This window comes from Chamaea fasciata, unplaced genomic scaffold (genome assembly GCF_029207755.1).
Source record: "Chamaea fasciata isolate MVZ Bird 193981 ecotype frontalis unplaced genomic scaffold, bChaFas1.0.hap1 SCAF_1, whole genome shotgun sequence".
Taxonomy (NCBI): domain Eukaryota; kingdom Metazoa; phylum Chordata; class Aves; order Passeriformes; family Sylviidae; genus Chamaea; species Chamaea fasciata.
Genome location: NW_027094086.1, coordinates 13,517,936 through 13,538,489, shown reverse-complemented (window position 1 = coordinate 13,538,489; position 20,554 = coordinate 13,517,936). Strand labels below are relative to the sequence as shown.

General features: G+C 42.6%; 1 protein-coding gene and 1 long non-coding RNA gene across 4 annotated transcripts in view; one reads left to right on the top strand and one right to left on the bottom strand.

The window, feature by feature from the left end:
* Nucleotides 1-880: 880 nt before the first annotated feature.
* Nucleotides 881-20,554, top strand: part of DEPTOR (DEP domain containing MTOR interacting protein) — a 77,832-nt gene continuing 58,158 nt past the window's right edge. Inside the window, exons 1-2 of one of the 2 annotated variants that reach the window (XM_066176833.1) lie at nt 882-1,022; nt 1,181-1,276. In XM_066176833.1, coding sequence (XP_066032930.1) covers nt 1,191-1,276 — 86 coding nt within the window. In that variant the 5' untranslated portion in view covers nt 882-1,022; nt 1,181-1,190. Of the gene's footprint in view, nt 1,277-20,554 lie in introns of both variants that reach the window. The other variant, XM_066176843.1, reaches the window with a different exon arrangement.
* On the bottom strand, nt 13,167-18,122 carry LOC136301393 (uncharacterized). Of its 2 annotated transcripts, none has more exons than XR_010723862.1 (3): nt 18,025-18,122; nt 17,210-17,456; nt 13,167-13,421 (listed from the first exon to the last, which is right to left on the bottom strand). It is a non-coding gene; the product is annotated as an uncharacterized lncRNA (long non-coding RNA). The 2 variants fall into 2 exon arrangements; XR_010723861.1 differs by lacking the exon at nt 13,167-13,421 and adding an exon at nt 14,479-16,281.

Genomic DNA, 20,554 nt, shown 5'->3' with positions numbered 1-20,554 from the left:
AAATCTACTATGGGCAATGCAAACAACACCTTCTTCCCATTGTCTGCACTCTCATTACTACTAGCTTCACTTGATTCCTTCTTAATTTTTCTTGTGCTTCTATCATTTTCGGTCTGAATTGATGACAGTATTGCAAGTACTTTAGCAGACACAATTTCCATGTACACAGAGTATGTGCAGACAGATATAAAGGTAGGCAATCAAGGTATTGCATGTATTTGCAAATGAAAACCGTGGTTGGACCACTGCAGAAGATGCCTCCTTCTGGACTTTTTAAAAGAAAAGGACGATTTCTTTTTCCCCATCAAAAATGTTGACAAACAGTGTGACCTTGCAATTTATTTCCCGTTGCCAAGACAAAATGTTTCCCTGCCCTCAAGAATTCTGCATCCTCTGTCGCCTGGAGACAAAAGAGTTGACGTGAGCAGGGGACCAGGGTTTGAAAATAACCCCTGGGTGGCAGATAAGCGGCAGTGTGGACAGCAGGAGGGCAGTAACAGTTTTTGAGGGTGAATCCCGAGATCACCAGTTCCCTTTCTTCCTGCCCCCCCTGCATCTCCACTGATCCTGCCAAGGCGCAGCCCGCACTACCTGAGCGGGCAGCAGTCACATCTCCGCCCGCGCAGTCGAATCGGCTTCTTCTGAGCTTACTGCTCCTCCGAGCAGCCCCGCGTTGAAGGGAGGACGCGGGACTTTGCACCCGCGGGAAGGAGCCACGGGCGGGGAGCGCTGCGCTCCTCCTTGTGCGGCCGCTTTCTGCCTCCCGGGCCGGGGCTGGCAAGGAGGGCAGCGGCAGCAGCCGCTTGGCTCGCAGCTCCCGGCGGGGAGCCTGCCCCTTCCCGCGGGGGCAGCGCCGACCCTGCCGTGTGACAGCCGGGGGGGGCCGCTGCTGCCTCGGCGAGCCCGGCTGCGGCGCGGCGGCTGCAGCCATGTGTTTCTCCGCCTGCCAGTGACACAATAACACGGGAAGCGGCGGGAGGGATCCGAGCCTGCCGAGGAGAAAAGTGACCTGAGGCGCTCAGGTGAGCCGGAGCGGCTGGAGGTGGCTGTCGCTGCCCGCCAACCCCGCGAAGAGCTCCGGGGCCGGGCGGGAGGCGCCCCGGAGCTGCCGGCGGGGGCAGCGCGGCCGGGGGGCGGCGAGTCCCGGGTCCCCCCTCACCCGGCGGTGCTGTGCCCGCAGGCCGGCGGCGATGGAGGAGGGCATGAGCAGCATGCAGCAGAAAGCGGCGGAGCTGGAGCACATGGCCGAGGTCCTGCTCACCGGCGAGCAGCTCCGGTAAGCGGTGTCTTCCTCCCGCTTTGCCGGCGACGCGTACCCGGGGTCAACAGCAACCCCGCTGACGACGGCAGGGGGAGGTTTGGGAGGCGGAGGGCGAGGGTCTGTCCCCGCGGGCTTTCTTTGCACCGGAGCACCTGCCCTGCTTCCATCGCGGCTCCGGCCCCGCTTTCAGCAGCGACGAGAACGAGGGGCCGCGGCCGGCGCTGCGAGCACGGGGAGGTAAAGCACCGCACGGGGGTCTTCTGCCGCGGGCACCTCTGCTCTCCTGCGCGGAACGGGAGACGGCTGGGGAGAGGCTGCTGCGTCACTAAAGGCATCAAACGCTGCAGGAGAGTGGCGCCTTTAAAGATTAAAAACCCCAAAGAAACCATAAGAGATAAAGTGTCTCAGCACCCCATGGAGAGCCAAGGCGAACGGAGGGCAGCGCTCCCGCACAGCCCGGCCGGCGCTGGCAGCGGGTCCGGGCGCTGACCCTGCAGAGCTGCGCCTCGCTCCAAGGGATTGTTTTTATTTTGCATCAGCTGGTCCCAGCAGATGGAAGGGGATCCCTACTGTCAGTGCCAGCAGCAATTAACAGTGCTGTGTGACTGGAGTTGTGAGCAGCACAGGAGCCTTGAACAAAAACGCCTGACTCAGTTAATTTTTAATTTCCGTAATGTATGCTGGCTATGTGTGCCTGCTGTACCTATGCAGTACAGAGGAGAAACAGTAATTTTAATAATTTCGGTTTGGTGATGGACCATCTTGTGATTCAGGAAAAAAAATCCCATTATAATGTGTTATATTAGTAACTAAAAGGGGATGACAAAAATATTTTCCCAGTAGTTTTTCTTGAATCTTTAAAAACTTTTTTCTCAAATGCCAGGCAAACACTGAAAAGCGATAGAAATGTTTCCTGCTTTGGCAGATGCCATCACTGCTGCTAGTACAGACACTGTTACTGTTTGCATCCACGAAGTAAGGAGAAGTGCCACTTTGTGATGCATACCAGTGACACTCCTGTTTGGCAAGTAAATGTTATTTTGGTAATCTGGCTCCAGTACAGGCCAGAATCTTGAGAATCTTGAATCTTCTGCTTCAAAGTAGCCTGAAGTGACAGTTAGGGTCATAGAGTGCACTGGCATTGGTCCTGTGTGGTGGATTTAGTGCAGAGTTGAGCATCCAAGTGTCAGATAAGAATCCTGCTGTTCCTAATGTATGTTACTAGAAGTTGAAGAGTTCAGGGTAATACAAAATTTCTGTAAGGATCACATTAATCTTTCCGTGTACCTCATAGTTAAATGTAAAAGCAAAAGCTTTGCAATCTTTCTGTAAGGAGAAACTGAGGAAATGTTATCAAATCAGGCTCCTAGAATCACCTTATCTGTGCTGCTATCAAGAATTTCATTTGTAATTTTATTTATGAAGGTGTTGAAACGCAGTGGCCTTTTTGGGCAAGGTGATCTGCAGGTACACTGTAATTATTTCCCATCCTGTGAAGTTACCTATGGACATTCCTTCATGAATCTATAAGAAGTGGCTTAGATCTGCTTGGACTGGGAGTTCATGAACAAGTCAATGTGCATAATGTCTGGCTGCTGCTGAAAAGGGAGATCCACTCTTCTTCTGGCCCTTTTCCTACTTACCCAGCAGTGTAGTCCCACCTCCTCTTTGTGCCTGCTCAGGGAATTTCTTGGACTTCTTGAAAGCAGATCCAATGTGGTGATTTGGTGGGTAGGTTAATTTTCTGATCTGCAGACCTCCAGAAGCCGCAGAAGATAGGTGTTTGGAATGTGGAACCAGGAGGAAGAAGTGGATGTGGTGGAGGAGACACAAAATTTCCGCTTGGATAGCAGTGAGCTGTTGGGTCAGCTGGAACTGTATTGTGAAACTGCGCCTAAAATTGTCTACTTGCCCCCAGTTTTTTCTTAACTTCATTCTGTTTCTTTGTTGGGATACTCTCTGCAAAGGATTTGTATTCTTTGGTTTTCCAGGCAGTAAAAACCACAAATAAGTGATAAAAGACTGGCTGGCAGACAAGTTTTAGCCAACCCTGCATTTAAAGTTTCCCTTTTCCTGTCCAAGATAAGTGTATAATTGTTAATGCAAAATGAAAATGTGGAGTGTTTTCAGGATCAAAGACAATTTTTATCAGCAGCCTTTGGGGCAGGCAAACAGATGATAGAAAACCAGCACACACATGCACTCAAGGCAACATACTGTACTCTATTCTTAGTGATACTTATGACTGCAAGATTCCCCAGTGGGGTTGATGCAGCCAGACAGGTGATTATGTGTGTATTTGGGTGAAAGTGCATGCAAGATGAGCACATAACTTAGGAATAAAAGTGTAAAATGAAACTGTGAGCATGGTGTTACTTACACAAACCCAACCAAATGGAGGTATTTAAAGCACTCTTGTACTAGACCAAACAGCATGTGTGTCTAAACTCAAATATTTATCGGACCTGCTTGATTTAAATTCCTTGCAAAGTTCCTAGTGCCTGTCTTGCTCTGGCCTTGTGCATTGCCTCATAGCTCTCATTCCCATGGGCTGTTGCATATCTGTCCTTCCCTGCTAGGGATCTGATGCAGTGAGGGTTAAAGTTGTCGGAGCAGCACCTTGGCAAGCCTGGCTTTGCACACTGGCAGTGCCTGTGGTGGTAATGGAAGCCCTGTGCTCTCTTCCACTCCCTAGACAAGTGCACAGTGGCTGGGGGAGGGAAAGGAGTAGGATGAAGAGTTTTTTCCTTCTCCTTGTTCCTGTGTCTTGGTTGCTTGTGATAAGTGTTTTGCCTTTGCAAGGTCAGGAGCCTCTGCCTTGATGTGTGTAATGTAGCTGGTACCCAGGAACTTGGCTGCTGGCACAGGCTGTGATGTAAATCCTGGCCCATGGGTGGGGTGATTTATGGAAAAAGAAACAAGATCTTGAGCTATATGTTAGGTAACATGGTAAATTTCTACATCCAGTAGTGTCCTTTGCTTCCATACCCAGTAGCTGTCTGAGCAAATGCCTCTTACTTTTGGTTAATAGAAACATGTTTTTTAAAGTGAGGACATAGAAGTTTGGCTCTTGGCAAGCCTTTAAATTATTAAGCTGACAGCTGTGAAGGAAAGATGAAGATTTCAGCACTGTGACACGCCAGAACAGACCCTTTGGCAGCTTTTGTTGCCATGCAGATTAGCAAGAGCAAGGCGAAAGCTGGGATGGGCACGATCCGTCTGTAAGCTTTGGCACTGATAGTCCTGCAAGGACAAACTCTGGAGGCTCCAGCTGTCTGACAGCTCCAGCCACCCAAAATCTCAGCTCTTCCCTTTGTTCTGCTGCAGAGACCCTATAGCTGTTCAGTGGTGAGCTTTCTCTTCTGAGGAGGTTGCGACAGCGCTGCCCTTGAAATGTTTGAGAGGCTCACGGGGCCTTCAGATTCCTCAGGACTGGAAGAGCCCTTTGAGGCCTCTACCCTGCTACATCCCTGCCTGCAAATCTGTGCCTGGTACAGCCCTGGGGAAGTGAATGTCCCTGAGTTTCCTTGCTGGAAGTGCCTGAAGGAAGGTGTCACATTGATAGTCATGGTTGGAAGCTTAATAACAGCTCTATTGAAGTTGTTAAGAATTTTTTCAGAAGCAGAGCAATTCCAAGCTCATTTCCCTCACGGTTGAAGGCAACAGGTTGTGCCCATTTCAGCACTGTTTGGCAGAAGGATTAAAGTATTATGTCTGGGTTTGAGCACTGATTTGGATAGAGCTGATCTTGCCCTCTGGCAACCAAAAGAAATTTCAATGGGCATGTTTTGATGTAGATGCTTGTTGCCTATCTCACACGGTAGGGATGTCTGAACTCTCTTCATCTGCTCATTGTTTCTTGATGCCAGGTTGTCACCAAAATCTTGTATATCTCCCAAGGGTCCCTCATTTCTTGCAGAAAATGTGCCTAGCAATTCAGGAATCCACAGGCTTCAGTTGACCAAGCAGCAATATTTAAACACCTATTGCTGTTGTATGTGGTGTGCTGTTCTCTGTAGTAGGTGTAACCTGAATGACATTTAATGTCTCTGCAGACTTTTGGATCCCTCTTTATCACCAGCTTTCACAAGATGCTACATATTTTCACTGTTCACACTTATGTTAAATAGTTGGGTAAATAAATACGAGACTTCTCTAAACGAGGCAGTGATTTTGATAGAATAATTTTTATAATCAGCATTGTGTTTCTTTCTGCTTAGAGAAATATGAAGCATGCTTCTTAGATATTTTTCTTTCTTTTGAAAGAGACAAAAGATTCAACAGAATTCAAAAGACTTCCCTTTTTGTTGGAGTTGTTGGATGAGTTTTGTTTTAAAGAGTTAAAGGTTTTACATGGTAAACAGCTACACAATTTGAAGCTGTAAGACAAAATCAGTTTCACTTGTCTTCCAGAGTTCAGGAACTGTTCCAAACTTCAGGAACCTTATCACTTTCAGAAGCCATATTAGAGTGCATAACTTTCAGTCATTAACTTGTGAAGGACGGCAGCACCTATAGGTCCATAACTTTTTTCTTATTCTAAGCAATAAACAGTCAACATTTTTCATAGTGGTAAGATTGAAAAGTTCATTAGCACTCGAAGATGCAGAAAGCCCATGGCACATAACAGTGACAGTTTCTAGCGCAGTGATATCAAAAGACTCTTAGTGTTAATATATTGCTATGATACATGTAGGATTATATAAACTGTATAGTCACAGTATTTAGTAAATGCTATCACTGAGTTTGAAAGTGTGTTAAGACTCTGGTGTAAGCTTAGACTTTAAAAGGATTTGAGATATATAATTGTCTAGAGGTCACTTATTCTCAAGTCACATCCCTAGATATTAAACAAACATCTATGCCATTTGAAGAATTGACAGAATTTCTTAAAATGAGATTTTGTAATCTGTCTAAGACAATCCAATTTTGTACTTCCTCCTCAGGGAATGATTGTTTTTCTACCCCCTGCACATTTTTCTTGCAACTTCCTTTGTTCTTCACTAGTGGTTGCATTTCCCAAGAGCTACTGACTGGGTTCAAATCTAATCCTTAAAAAAATAGTTTTCAGTTGTCTCACTTGAGAAGACCCTTGTCTGTTCACTTCTTCAAGGTGGAAAGAACACGGGGATTATATCATCAGATATCTGTGGAACAGACTTCTCCAGAGCTCTCTGTACAGATAATTTCACTTCCATCAATTTGCTTTTCAAAATCAAGCAAACGAAAAATTTTCAGTTTTCTCTGTGAGGTTTCACCAGAGTGATACACTGAAAGAAAAGATGTCAAATAGAGGTTGGTAAAGCTGCATAATGAAGTGTTCTGAGATCAGGTTTCTTGTTACTCTACCCTATCACAACAATTTCAATTGCATATTTTTATTACTATAAAATATTTAAATTTTTAAAAAGTTTCTCAAATTTATATGTTCAGTTTTCAAGAGTTTTTGATTCTTGATGCACCCTTTCATGTGTTTCAATCTTCCCTATTGGTACTAATTCTAATGAAAAGCCCCATCTGTATACATATGTGCGTGTGTATATATACATATATACATATACGTATACGTATACATATACATATACATATATACATATATGTATACATATACATATACATATACATATACATATACATATACATATACATATACATATACATATATGTGTGTGTGTGTGTGTGTATATATATATATATAAAATGAGATTCCTGGGCCAGGAATTTAAATTTCTCATGTCCCTCATTAAAACTTTGGCTATTCAACATTTCTAGGAATGAAGATCTAAGGCTTTGTTTCCTTAGTTCTTTCCTTTTAGCTATGCCTTTTAATAATTCAGTTGTTAGCCTCAGCAGCTTTCCTCAAGTGCAGCTCAGGGATAAGTAGTTAACAACGCATGTGCAAATAGTGATTGTTCTTTCACTGTGTACATAAGAAGGCAAATGTTGTATGAGTGGTTTGTGCTGTATATTTTATGTATTCCATTCCAGATGGAGTCAGTCATTAACTTTTGTCTCAGGTTAGCAGAGATTGGCAGGCGAGTTGATGTGTATAGCATGTGCAAGAATATTTTTTATTTATTTTATATTAGAGGAGCTGCCTATCAAAAAGTGAAAGAAACTTGTTTCAGTGTTGATGGTCATGCAGGCAAGGCAGAATGAATGTGCCAAAATCAATCTAGGCTTGCATTTATTACATGGTCCCTGCTCCTGTGGGAGGAGCGGCCATAGGCTGGCACCATGACAGAGAAGTCCTCCTATCACTTGTCATTACAATTTACTATTTGTGTAGCAGGAGTGCCTAGGAATTTGAGCTGTTTATCAGGTCCCAACAGGGGTAGCTGCTGTATGCTCTGAAGAAAAATAAAGCCCATGCAACAGAAATCTTGGCTGTGGTTGGTAGCAGTATCTTGCAGCAATACTGGGTTCTGAATGGTGAGGGATGGTCTGTGTGAAGCCACAAAGGTCGGATTCTGTCAGGACTGGGATTTCTGGTTTGGGAGGTCAGACCCCGAGTCCAAGAGTGGCATCCTCAAAGCACAGAGAGAAATAACTCCCAAGTGTGAAGATGCAGAGAGGATACTGTGTACTGAAATGGGTAGGGAGCTCTGGGTACCCCCTTCAGGAAGGGATCTGCTCTTTTTGCCCCCCAGAGTCACACACATCAGTAAGGACCAGACTGGAGCCAGGAGGGAGATTAGCCAGCTTTTACTATTGGATAGATGGAAAAGGACGGGGGAGAAATCGGTGTGTCTTATTTTAATTGAGGTATCTGTAGACTCCAGTACTTTTTGAAGTGTAAAACTCACAGAAGTTCAGTGCTTTCTGTGATGTAGGACTTACGAAAGTGAAGGATATTGTCACAGCAGCAAATGCCAGCCTCTCTGCAGTCCAGCAAAGTTCCTGACATAAACATATTTGCCCCCATCATTAAGTGCCCAGGTGCTGAGTGCCAGCTTGGTGATAGCTCTGGACTTGGTGTCTGCTCTCAGAAACAGACATTGCCTTCTGAGGCTCAGGGCCCTTCTAACTCTCTTGCTACTTATTCTGCTTTTTATTTTCATAACCCTGGTATTGTTATTCTGTTAATTCTCTTGCTTCTACCGTCCTGGCAGAGCAAGCTTATGTAATTCCCTTTGCTAACTCAAAGATACTTTTTTTCCTGTGTTCAAGGCAGTCATCTCCTCAGAATAAATTTAAGTGGGAAGAGGTTAAACTGATAAAGAACTGACAAAGGGGGTCAAAGGCTGGGGAAGAAGCAAGAGCTAATCAGGTTTGGTTCATATATCTGGTTTTTGAAGAACTGTGTTGAGGCTCTAAAGGTTAATAGAGACAAAGTGTAAAGCTTGAAGTCTCAGCAGAACCACTGGCATTTGCCGAGGGAAGAGTGCATTTCATGTGTTAATCATGGTTTACTGGTTTTGTTGTTAAGCAAGATCAGGACATGTAAACCACGTATTTTAAACAATTTTAATATATAAACCACTGGAATTAAATAGTTGTTCTTGCCTTTCGGTTCCCTCCTCTGTCTTTCTCCTCATGTGGACTGCTTAAGCATATCTGGACCATCACCATATGGTGACCTGCACTGTGGAAGTGATCAGCAGAGCTTTTGGAAGGCTGGTATTTCAGTTGGGTCAGTTTTACAAACCAATTTACCACATGACCACAAAAAAGCTTTCTCTGTAGAGGTACAGGGGGAGAAATGGGTGCTGGCTTCCCCCGTGTCACTGAAATACGTACGGTTTGAGGCTGTGGTTTACTGATAGAGCGGATCTAAGTGCAGGCTGCCACTGCCCCGCTCTTATCTCTTCCCTTGCACTTCGCACTGGTGTTTGTCTGGGATCAGAAGTTCAGGGAACTGAAGCAGCTGAAGCCAAATAAGAAAAATTTAACTTTCCAAACAGGTTCAGCATGAAGTCAGACCAGTGCCAACACTGGGGTGAAGGAGACAGCGGAAACATGGTCAAGTACAGGGAGAGGGAATGGTGACAGCAGCCACTGCTGGGTTTGCTTGACAACCCCCTCAGGGCTTAATTTACTGGATTCCCATTAAAAAAATTCAGACTCCAGTAGAAGACAACATAAAAATAGTGTTGAGTTTAAAATGTCCAATGCACATGCCGTTACTGGACAGGAACAGAGACTGCCTGTTTGACAGTGTTTTTTTTCTTTCCAGTCTTTTACCTTTACTTCTTTCCTCTTGTCACAGTATTGTGCATGAATGGATGCTTAAATACTGACATTTGATGTGTTTTGAAATTTGTACTGTGCAATTTGCATGACCAGCTTATCACCAGTGTGACAGCACTACTTCAGAAGGCAACCCTGACCTTAATTATCAGCCTTTTACAGTTTTTATAGTTTGTGTCTTAGCAGTGCCACAATCTAGTAAATGCATTCAGATCTTGAAGATGCAGTTGTGAATAAGTAAAAAATGTTTCTGATTGCACTTGCTAATTCAGAGCAAATATAGAAGTGTGTTTTTACATCACAAGGCTGTAATTCTCCATTGCCTTGCAATTGTGTGGTTGGGTACGTGGGCTACCACAGCCGTGTCACAGGGATTTGCAGGCAGATGAGCGTTTTCTGGTTTCTGTGAGGAACCAGGGGTAGGTCATGCTGTGGATTTTGTGGGACTGTTGGTCTCATGTGTCTGGCTACAGCTGCAGAAAGGAGCAGCCCAACTCCCTTGAACTGGGGCTTCTGCTGCATGGCTGGTGCACTGCATTGGTGCATGTCTGAGCCCATGGTGAACAGTCTGGGGAGCTCAGCCAGGGTATTATTGTGTCAAATGCACCGATGACAGTGTAGGGGGTAAAATCGGCTGGCCTGAGGTCAGGGGATGGAGACTCCACTGTGAGATTGGCTTCTCTGGGAATCAGTTCTTGAAGTTACGCGTGCAGCTCTGCCAGTCCAGAAGTCCCTTCCCACCCTGGTTCTTGTCCTGCTTGACCCTTGTTTACATGTCAGGGTTTTGGTAGAGATCTTCGCAATGGTAGATGAGATTTGGTTGACTCCATCCAAAAGGGGCTGTGGCTGTTTGGGTGAGGGTGCCTCCTCTATTAAGGCAGCAAGCAATAGAGATGCTAACTTGAAGTTAAAAAATCAAATGACAAACTGTTACTAAATGGCTGATCAGAGCAAAAGCCAATGCACCTAAGAGATGGTGATAGCAAAGGTGGGAGTTTGAAAGTCAAGTAGGGTAATACTGTGTTTAGTGTGACAGGAGAGGAGAAGGCAGTGGAAGGAATCCGGGAGATGGACACTGTTATTCCTCTTAAGAGCTGTGGCAACTATACTTCCAAGCTGTAATGCTAGATGAGATTCAAACAAGATCATATTTGTTGAGGACAGTGCAAAGAAAACTTGAGGTGGAAAATAATAGGGAAGGAGAGCTTGAAACAGAACTTAAACTTTCTGTGAGACTGGTATAGCTGTCCTGAAAGGGGCATTGCACGAGGAGTCTGCAGAGACCAAAGTTCTTTTACTGATGCAGCACTATCATATTTATCCTGTATGAATCTTATATGCTGTACCTGGTTTGGGAAGATTCTCCTACCCCCAGTAACACAGTGGCCATCCAACACAGTAGCCTTGGACTTTTGTGTTACAGAGTTTTGTGTGTGTTTGCTTCCTTGCTTCTCAGACTAAGTAATGTTGGGTGTTTTTCTGTGGTGGTACAGAAGTTAGTGTTCAGCTGAACCACTGTACAACCCACTGGCTCTGTGTGCACCTCTCACCTGCATATTGGGCCAAATGGGTTTATTGGCAGTTGAAAGGAAGTGCTTGTATGTCATGTCTGTTGCTCTTCGTGTTATGACCTGTGCCTTCAAGGCATTGTGGCTGCAGTCCCTTTGTGTTTTTACAAGCCAGTCTTGGCCCTGATTTAAGAGCCAAAGCGAATGCAAGACATAATTACAATATGGTTAATAGAAACAAGGATTTTTAATTTAATTCTAATGAGTATTGCAAAATATTCACAGAAAGATGAATTTTTGAGGGCTTATCTGAGGAATCAGTCCAGCATTTACGCTCATTCTCTTTGGAAGGAGAATCTGACAACACACAGCCAACACATCACTCAAAGTTAGGATTGCAAATAATGGAAATGACTTCTGAAAAGATATTAGCTAGGCATTATTTATAGCACTGATTGTCAGCAGTGGAGCAATTTCCTTTCATTTTTTTCTGAAAAGATCATTGTCTTGATAATCATACATCCTTTTCTGCAGCAGCATATAATTGTATAGCTTAGAAATTAGGGTGATATAATAGAAAGCTGTTAATTGTTTCCTGATGCTCAGGATGTAATTAACTTACACTTTCCTCTAGTTGAAATTAATTTATTTTTACCAAGATGTAGAAAAAGTAACTCTCAGCTTAAACTGCTATTTTGCAGGTTGTTCAGTGCAGACAGAGGGAGATTGTCACGGAAAGAAACTCAAAGTAGCGTTATCATGTATAAATCCCAAAAGAGATTGTACAAATACCCTTTTGAGAGTGTCTAGAAGCTTAAAGACTTGTCTTGGACAATTATTACCAAAAGTCATAGCATGTTGGACAAACTCAGACCTTTCAAGTCTTCTGGGAAATGGTAGAAATAGGTGAGATAAAATGAGGTTAATAAGTAGATCTCTGCGATGACAAAAATGGGTCCATAATAGAGCCATTGGTGTCATGTTACTACATATGTAATTAGAAAGGGATGAAAACAGGTTTTTAAAAACACACTGAACATAAGAAGTAAAGCAAGGTTTATTAGAAGCTTTATTTTATTTTAATAAGCTTTATTTATTTATCTTTAATTTATGCAAAATTATGCAACTCTAAAATAGACTGGAAAAAGTTGTCTTCTTACAAGACTCAAGCCCCAAGGAAAGCTGGCTTTCAGGTTGGGGTTGGCTTGGGGCATGTGATACGCAAGGAGGTGCTGAGGGCTGGTTCTGCTCAGTCTAGAGAAGAAAAGGCTTGGGGAGTTCTTCCGGTTGCAACTACTGAGACGATGGAGAGAATTTTCCAAGGTGCACAGGGATAGTACAAGAGGCAGTAGTCAAAATTTGCAAGGGACTTTCTGATCAGATATTTAGAAAGAATTATCCTCTCTGAGGGTAAGTAAAAAATTGGAACAGGAGTCCAGAGAAGCTCTGAAATATTAAAATCTTGCCTGGACATGACCCTGAGCAACTTGTAGTAACTGGTTATACTTTCAGTAAAGGTTGGGCCAGATGACCTCCAGAGATTCCTTCCAATTGAATATTTTATGAAGGCATAGTGTGTTGTCTTTTTTAAGCTGTGATGGCTGATATTATCAGCTTTTTGTTATTGGCTGGTAACCAAAGATGATTATCTGCTCAGTGACACTGGTTGGGAGGGCTTCTAAGAATGCCTCCAAACCTACATCAGCGCAAAATCAGCTGGGTTAGTTTGTACCACTGTTCTCAATTTGTCCAGCTTTTCAAACAAATTTAAGGATGAGAAATGTATCCATTTCCACTTAAATCCCAAGAAGTTTTGAAATCTCTCTGTTTCAGCTGAGATTTTTAGGAAGATGTGAAGGTGACAGCCTGACTCCCTTGACCTCAGTGTCTTAAGTTAGGCTAGGATTTTACCTCAGATCACATGAGATTCATCAAATGCCGAGATCACAACTCTTCCCACCACCAAAATTTCTTTCCAAGATGTTTGTGATCTGTAGATTTATGTCCCAAGAACTTGGGATACAGAAACCAAAACCAAAGTGCACATATTTGGGACATGCTGGTTTATAGCAATCTTTGAAGACTGAGAATAGGGAAAAGATTGGAAAAGACAGCGTAGAGAGTCATATGTGCTGTAAGGCCAGTAGGTCACGGTGCCAGAAATGCTGCTGGGTGTGCCGTGTTGGCGTTACAGGAGGAACAGTAATCTCAGGGCCAGCCACCTGCTCTTCTTTCTCGCTGCCTGCGTGACACTCTCAGATCTCCTCACACTGTACACAAAGGAGGGACCAGTTTGGGAGTTCACTGTGTGCACAGTCTGTGCACAGGTTCCTGTGCCTAGTCCTGCAGCTCCAACTTTGCTTGCGGAAAGAGGATTTTCATTCACATATTGAGGGAGGAAGATATTTGAACTATTAAAATTTTCTTTTCTTGGAGGGGCACATCTCATCCTGAAGTCTGTCCTGCAATCAAAGACATGATTATTTCAAGCATGTGCCCAACCAGTATCCCACCTATTTAAAAATAATATTTCTTTCAACACACACAAAACAATGGGATATTTGTTTTCTCTATATGCCATTGTGCTTTATCACAATGTTGCAAGGCCTAGATCCTTTAAAAGTATTTCTTCGTGGGGGAAAATCTAATCTCTTTAGTTTTCTATAAAGTGATGCTTTTTTCAAGTGCTGTGCTTTGGGTCTGCTGTATTGAATCAAACACAAGTGGTTTAAAGATAATTGTTTGCATTCACTTTCTTGTGCTACAGAGGGGCTAGAGCTGCTCCAAACGAATGTATTAATCACTTCAGATTACTTTCCTTGGTTGAATCTGTAAATCAACACCAGCTGAAACAGTGTTTCCTACACAATTTCACATGAAATATGTTTGTACCCTGTGTTGCTTGCTTTTCTGATGAATATGGAACATTTGAATTTAGATGGGGCCAGTAACATCAGTACTCTTGGGGAAGATATTATAGGGCCAATGGAGGATGAAAGAAAGGATTGCATAAACTGCTCAGGAGAAGCACAATAAAATTGGAAAGAGGAATTTATTTTAACATATAGTGGCTATGGAAAAGTTCCAGTGCAGTGGAAATTGTGACATTTTGCATGCAGGCTGAAAATATTTGTGTGAAATATCAGTATTCTCTCTCAGAAAATGAAAAACCTGTAGAAAAAGGCATTGACCACTTGATCAATGGTTTCATGTCTTCAGTTGCCACAAACTTTTTGCAAATTCAGCAGTTCATACATGCACAACCTACTTACATGTGGACTGAAATGTAAATCTTTATCTACAATCTGGATGAGGGGATCAGGGACACCCTCAGCAGCTTTGCAGATGATACCAAGTTGTGTGGGAGTGTTGATCTGCTGGAGGGCAGGAGGGCCTTACAGAGGTAATTGGACAGGCTGGATCAGTGGGCTGAGGCCAATTTTATGAGATACAGCAAGGCCAAGTGTCAGGTCTTGCATTCTGTTCACAGCCCCATACAGTGCTCCAGTTGGAGTGGCTGGAAAGGTGCCTGTTGGAAAAGGACCTGGGAGTGCTGGTCAGCACATGAGCCAAGGTTAAGCTGATGCTGTTTCTTGGTGAATAAGGGTCAGGGTGCATGGCTTGAGTTACTGAAGCAGTAAGAAGTCACATTTTGAATTTATTGTCAGAGCACATAAATACCTGTTCACTGAGCTTTCTGCATGTGTGGAGAGAGAATATTGCTTACAAGGAGAAATGGCAAACACATGGCCCAGCAATGGGAGCAAGCTGTTCAGTAGAGCAGCAGAACTTCTCTGGACTCCTTAGGGATTTATTTATTACTTTAAAGGAAAACTTCCATTTAATCTTAAGAGGAGAGGAAGAATGCTTCTGTAATATTAATCTTTTCAAAGCTTATGTACTTGTGAGCTTTTGACAAGGTCTAATCAAACAAGACAAGATCCTTGATGGTGTCCTGACAGAAGGAGCTATTCCGAGTGCTTGTGCCACAGCTGTGTATCTGTTCATATCATAATATATGAGACGTAGAAAAATGCTGAGCTAATCAAACAGAACCATCCTCAGGCTAGATTTTTGTAAAAGGAAAATATTTTAAATAGATTCGAGATTTAACTACGATTTTTAATAATAGATTTTCCCTAATGATGAAGTTTTTCATTAGCCTGCCAGAATTTAGGCAGTGAGCAACTTCATCCCATTAAATAATCCCCTGAAATTCACATACCATAATTCTTGTTGTTACGTGTTTGCATGACCTAGATAAAGAGATTTAAAGCAGATAAGATGTTTTTTTGCCATTAAAACATTTGTGTCAGACAGCAGTCCTTTCTGTGTTTAAAAAATAAATGCAGTAGTGTTATGTTGCAAAATTGTTGAGTAAAATCATTGTTACTATTGGCATGCATTCATTTGGAACTCAGTGTAGTCTAGGGCAGTCAGTAGATTTCCGAGACATTTTTCATTTTTTCATCTGCACATGGTGGTTTATTTTTTCTTTTTCTTTTGGCAGTGAAGCCTTATTGAATGTTACAAGATTTTCTGTAAGAAGGAAATGTATAAATGAGCAGAATGTTAATTAGTATTACGCTGCTTTGTTGCCTCCAGCTGACTGGAAAGGTCATACTGGCTTATATTTTACTCTCAAAGACAAGAAAACTTAAGGGAACTTTAAAAGGCTGTACCACCATTTGATTTAGACTTCTAACCTATTTTGATTTGTTCACTTTAATAATTACATACTCTATATTATTTCAATAAATAAAATAAGGTTATGTGCCACTGTATAAAATTAGACAAGTTCCAGGCTAAGAAGAACAAGCTGACTGTGACTGTATAGACAGGTTCTTTGCAGTAACTTCGCAAGATCTCAGGTTAGAAGCTGAAGGTTCCTGCAAATCTGGTGATCTGGATCTCAAGAGGAAGAGTCAATGTTGCGCATGGAGGCAGGAAAGCCAGCTGAGTTCAGATGTGTAGAGACTTCAGCCAAGGGTGAAATGCAGAGCTGGGCTGTGGAGCTGGCAGAAGGATCCTCAGCCACTGCAGTTCCTCCTGGCTTCTACACTTTGATTTAGCAAGGAAGCAGAGCAGACCCTTGGTCTCCATGCATGCTGCTACTCAGCTGATCGGGTTTCCTCACAGCACATCCCCAGCTCTGTCTTGACACAGTTGTATGCCTCAAAGGTGTTATGGTTTCCTTCAGGTGCTGGAGGAAAACATGCCTCCAGTTTGGTGTTGACTGGCTAGTTAAACCCCCATCCTTCCAGTCAGCCAGGTAAGGACTACTGGATGCTTGTACTGTTGAAATGAAAACCAGGAAACATCCTGTGGCAAAAACAAAGGGGGTATGTTCACAAAATGGGGACATCTCTCGTACTTACAGCTCCTGAGCTTTCCAGACACACAAAGAATATCTGTATATCTGTATATGCACTTGTAATAAAAGCTTTGATATAAACAGCAAGTGTCTTAATATAGGCAGCATTTGAACTTTTCTTTATTGCTGCTGACATGAACCAGGTTTTTTAAAAGGCTGTGTCCTGTTACAGTGCATTCAAAGGCCAGCCTCTAATATTCTTCCACCTTACAGTATTCCCAACGTTGTTTGGAGATAGCAGTGTAAATCATGTAATTATAAACGACAAGACTGGAAGGTCATCTGAAGAATATTACAATACATAATGCTTTGATATATTTATTATTATTCTTGCCTTAAGTAAGAATTAGAAGTCTTTTCTCCAAAACTCTCTAATATGTTCAGATCCCTCAGCGTTACTTAAATAGCTTTTCTTGCTCTCTGCTTTCAACTCACCTGAAAGATTATAGACAGCAGTTCTGCTCCTCTCACATTTTGTCTAGGTAAGGGCAGACTCCCAATCCAGTATATTTTTCTCTCTTCTCATGAGACTGGCTCATCATTTCTCATTTCAAAATTTGAACTACATCATTGCATCTCTTTGAGCTGATCATTCTTGAATGGGATGTCATGAACAAAGCACAGTATTTAGATGATGTTCTGTAGTATCAAATACAATGACATAAACAACTGGATTTCCAATCATTTCTGGAGACATCTCTTTTAGTACAATGTGAGGTTGCCCTTGGTTTTTGCATGGTCTCAGCCTGTACTCAGTGAAAGTTTCACTTATGCATATTCAACTATTTCTTACTCTGTTGCTTTTAGCCTCTGTGTTCACAGTTTTCAGCTGAGCATTTTGTTGTTAGTGCACAGACTTACATTTTATAGTCTTACCTGTTCCTCCATGTCTATTTATGAACTGTGAAGGTCATCCTCTAACAATTTAATTGCCTCTAGGCAATTCAGTCAAATGGATCATTACTTTCAGTGTTTAAAAATCTGCATCAGTTTTCCAGCTTTGTTTTACAGTTTAGTTGTCTCAGTCACTGAATTTCAATAGACTTCTGGAAGACAGTGGAAAGAACTCCTTTGAATCATGTCTTTGGTCAGTGTAGCATCCTGCATATTGTGGTGTTGCCAGCTGGAGGAGGTAAAAAAACATGTATCAGTGTCAAAACATGGCAGTTTCTGGGGTTTTTTTTCAATGTAAAGAAATTCAATACAAACGTCTTTTCTAGTGAGTACTTCTGCACTTACTGCTATCACAGCTTCCTTCAAAATAAAAATAAATCCTAGAAATGCAGCTATACTAAACATGAAAGAAAGGAAGTTATCAATTTAGATTGTGAACAGATTAAAAAATTGATGGTTTTAATACAACATATTGTATATTGAGATAATATTGCATCTCTATTCATTTTAAGATGGACCTACGTATTTGTTGGAAGTGAATAAAAATTTTTGAGTCATAGTACCAGTACAAAATCAAGTTTGTTACCAACTGTACATAACACTAAGCATTTTATTACTCATTATCTTACCTGTCAGGTACTGGGTATTTATGCTTACTGACAGTCATGATTCAGCACAGTATTTGGATAAGAGTTTTGTGTAGAGATGGAAAAAAAATTGCTAAAAGTAATTGAGATATTACTGCATTATGATGCTTTATTAATGATTAAGGCAGATTTTTTTATTCTTGTACTCACCAGGGTTGCCAAGGACCACTGAAAGATGTCCAGACAGTTGGTGCTCCTCTGAGAAGTGCAGAATATCAGGGAGAAAATCTCCTGTAGCTCTGTGGTTCTCAGGCTTAGAGCAGCCATTCCTGGAAGGACTTTGAGCTCAGAGTTAGCCATACAATGTCCCAGCAAAACTATTTGTCACTTATTGACAGGGTGGGAGAAATACCAAACTGCGCTCAAGATTAGGCACTTGACTGATTTCAGTTCTCCCATGGATTTCTTGGGTTATCTCCAGCACATAACAACCCCTTTTACTGTTTGCACTCCAGGCTAGTTCAGCACTGTGCTGCGTTCTGGGTGCTCTACAGATTTGCTCTTCCCCAGTTGTACTGAGAGATGGGTGGTGAAAAGACTTTGTTTCTCAGGTGGTCTGAAACTTGCTGCACACAGTGCAAGTGCGTACCAAGGTTAAAGTCAGCTTTTCCCTCTGGGTAAAGAAGGTGCCAGCCTTTCTGCATAAGGGACCTCAGCCTGTAACGTTTTTGGTTCCCCTACCCCCATGGCTTGCCAGGTGCATCCAGGAGAGGAGTTCTCACACAGCAGGACTTTCTGGTACCCACAGCTGTTTGTGTCCTTGGTGCAGCCCCTCTTCTTGACTCCAGTGATGCAGGCCGGTAGTTGAGCATCCTATTCCTCAGCTGCTGGCCTGTCTCTCCAGGTTCGTGAATGGCAGTGCTAGCAGGAATATCTGTAGCAGTGGGATTTGGGCTCTGTGACCTGTATTTGCCCTATTTAGCCCATTTAGCATTTCAAAGGAACATTCTCTCCTTCCAGCCATGTTACTGAGAAAACAGGCCTGCATTCCCTGACACAAATTTCATTGATTTTCACTGGCCTCCCTTGAGACCTCACTGCCTCTTCATGAGTTTACTATCCATAAAATAATTCCTTTATTGAGAGGTCATTTTGCATAAGTCTGCAAGAGCTGGTGAGTTTATTACCTTGTTAATCCAGTCATAGGATGTCTGTAATAACAGTTCTGCTACGGTTTCTGGTCTGTACTTTGAAATTTTGGTGGTCTTCAGTTTAGATTTGGGAAAATATCTTTGCAAAAATTAATCCTCAAAGTGGACATTGATTTAATAAACCTAAGAATATCTATGTAATGGAGACAAAGAAAATTAATGTAGATAAGAAAACCTAGTTGATGGATATTAGCAAAGATGGCTTATTTTTGAGTGAAAAGTGCATCAGTTCTTTTGGGGATCCCCACAGTAGTATCCCACAGACTTCGACCTGCATGCACATTTGTTCTGTGGTGTGTCCCAGCTCATCCATATCTGAGTGAGAAGCACAATTATGTCTGACTTCCATTTAGAGAGGGAGGGCTGTGATTTGCTGAGCTCTGAGAGTTTCAGCCCGGAAAGTGAGCAGCCTGACTGAGACAGGCAGACTTCTGCTTTCCTTATATGACTAGGGGCAGGTGAAATAAAAACTTGACTGTATCCTGTGTTTTCCTCTTTATAAAACCCAGTTTTATGCTTTCCAGCAAGACAGAATCTCTCAAGGTTCAAGCGCACAGGAAGTTAGATATATTATTCATGTCTGAGCACATTTTACTTTAAAGTGAAATGCAAGTGAAATGGCTTGGCAGGCAGGGAGATTAGTCACTTCACAGCTTCTGTAGGTTTAACAAGGGGTCTCTAGTTTTATGGCAGATCAATACAAACACACAGATTTAATTTCCTCTGCAGTCTGGAGTACTCTGGAGGCTGTGGCTCTGAATTTCTGGCCTAAATTTGTGGGCTGAAAGAGAGTCTCTGAGAGACATCATGTTGATTTCAACCCAGACCCTGTGCAATGCCTGTGTCTGTTCCCCAGAGTTTGCTTTGATCCCTGACAGTGTTAGTAAGATGTTATGAGTATTGAGGATGTCCTTGTGCAGCTTTGGTTGCAGGCTTAGTGGCCTTAGTACTTTTCTGAATGTATTAAAAAAGACTTCATAAAAGATGCAGCCGCAATATTTTATTTAAAGCCACAGGGACACTGGTGAACTGTCATTTCTTTGGAAGATTTAGGATTTCCTCTGCAGCGCACCAAGAGATGGTTCATTTGAGATCTATCTGACTCTGTTCTGCAATCTCCTCACTTCGACTGCATACATGGCTGTGGGCAAAAAAGGTGAGATTGTCACAGTGATGGGAACTGCTATCAGGATCTACTTTGAAGACACCCTTTCTAAATGTATTTACTCTGCCACAGCTACCAAAACAGAAATATCTTTATCCTACTTCCAGTATGACCCCATGTTTTAAAGGGTAATGTAGCTCCTGTGAATATCAAGTAACAGAACTGAGTGATTGCGGAGCTGAAGCATAACTAGAAAGAGGAACAGGCAGCAGTGAAACGCTGACACTTCAGCTGAGACTTGGCAAGCCCAGCTGGAAATGCCTGACCCAGCAACACACACTGCATTCACAGAGTACCTTCACGATCGCCTCTGTGTACAAAGTTCATATCCTCACTGACCTATTTTAATTTTTTGCTGACAGTG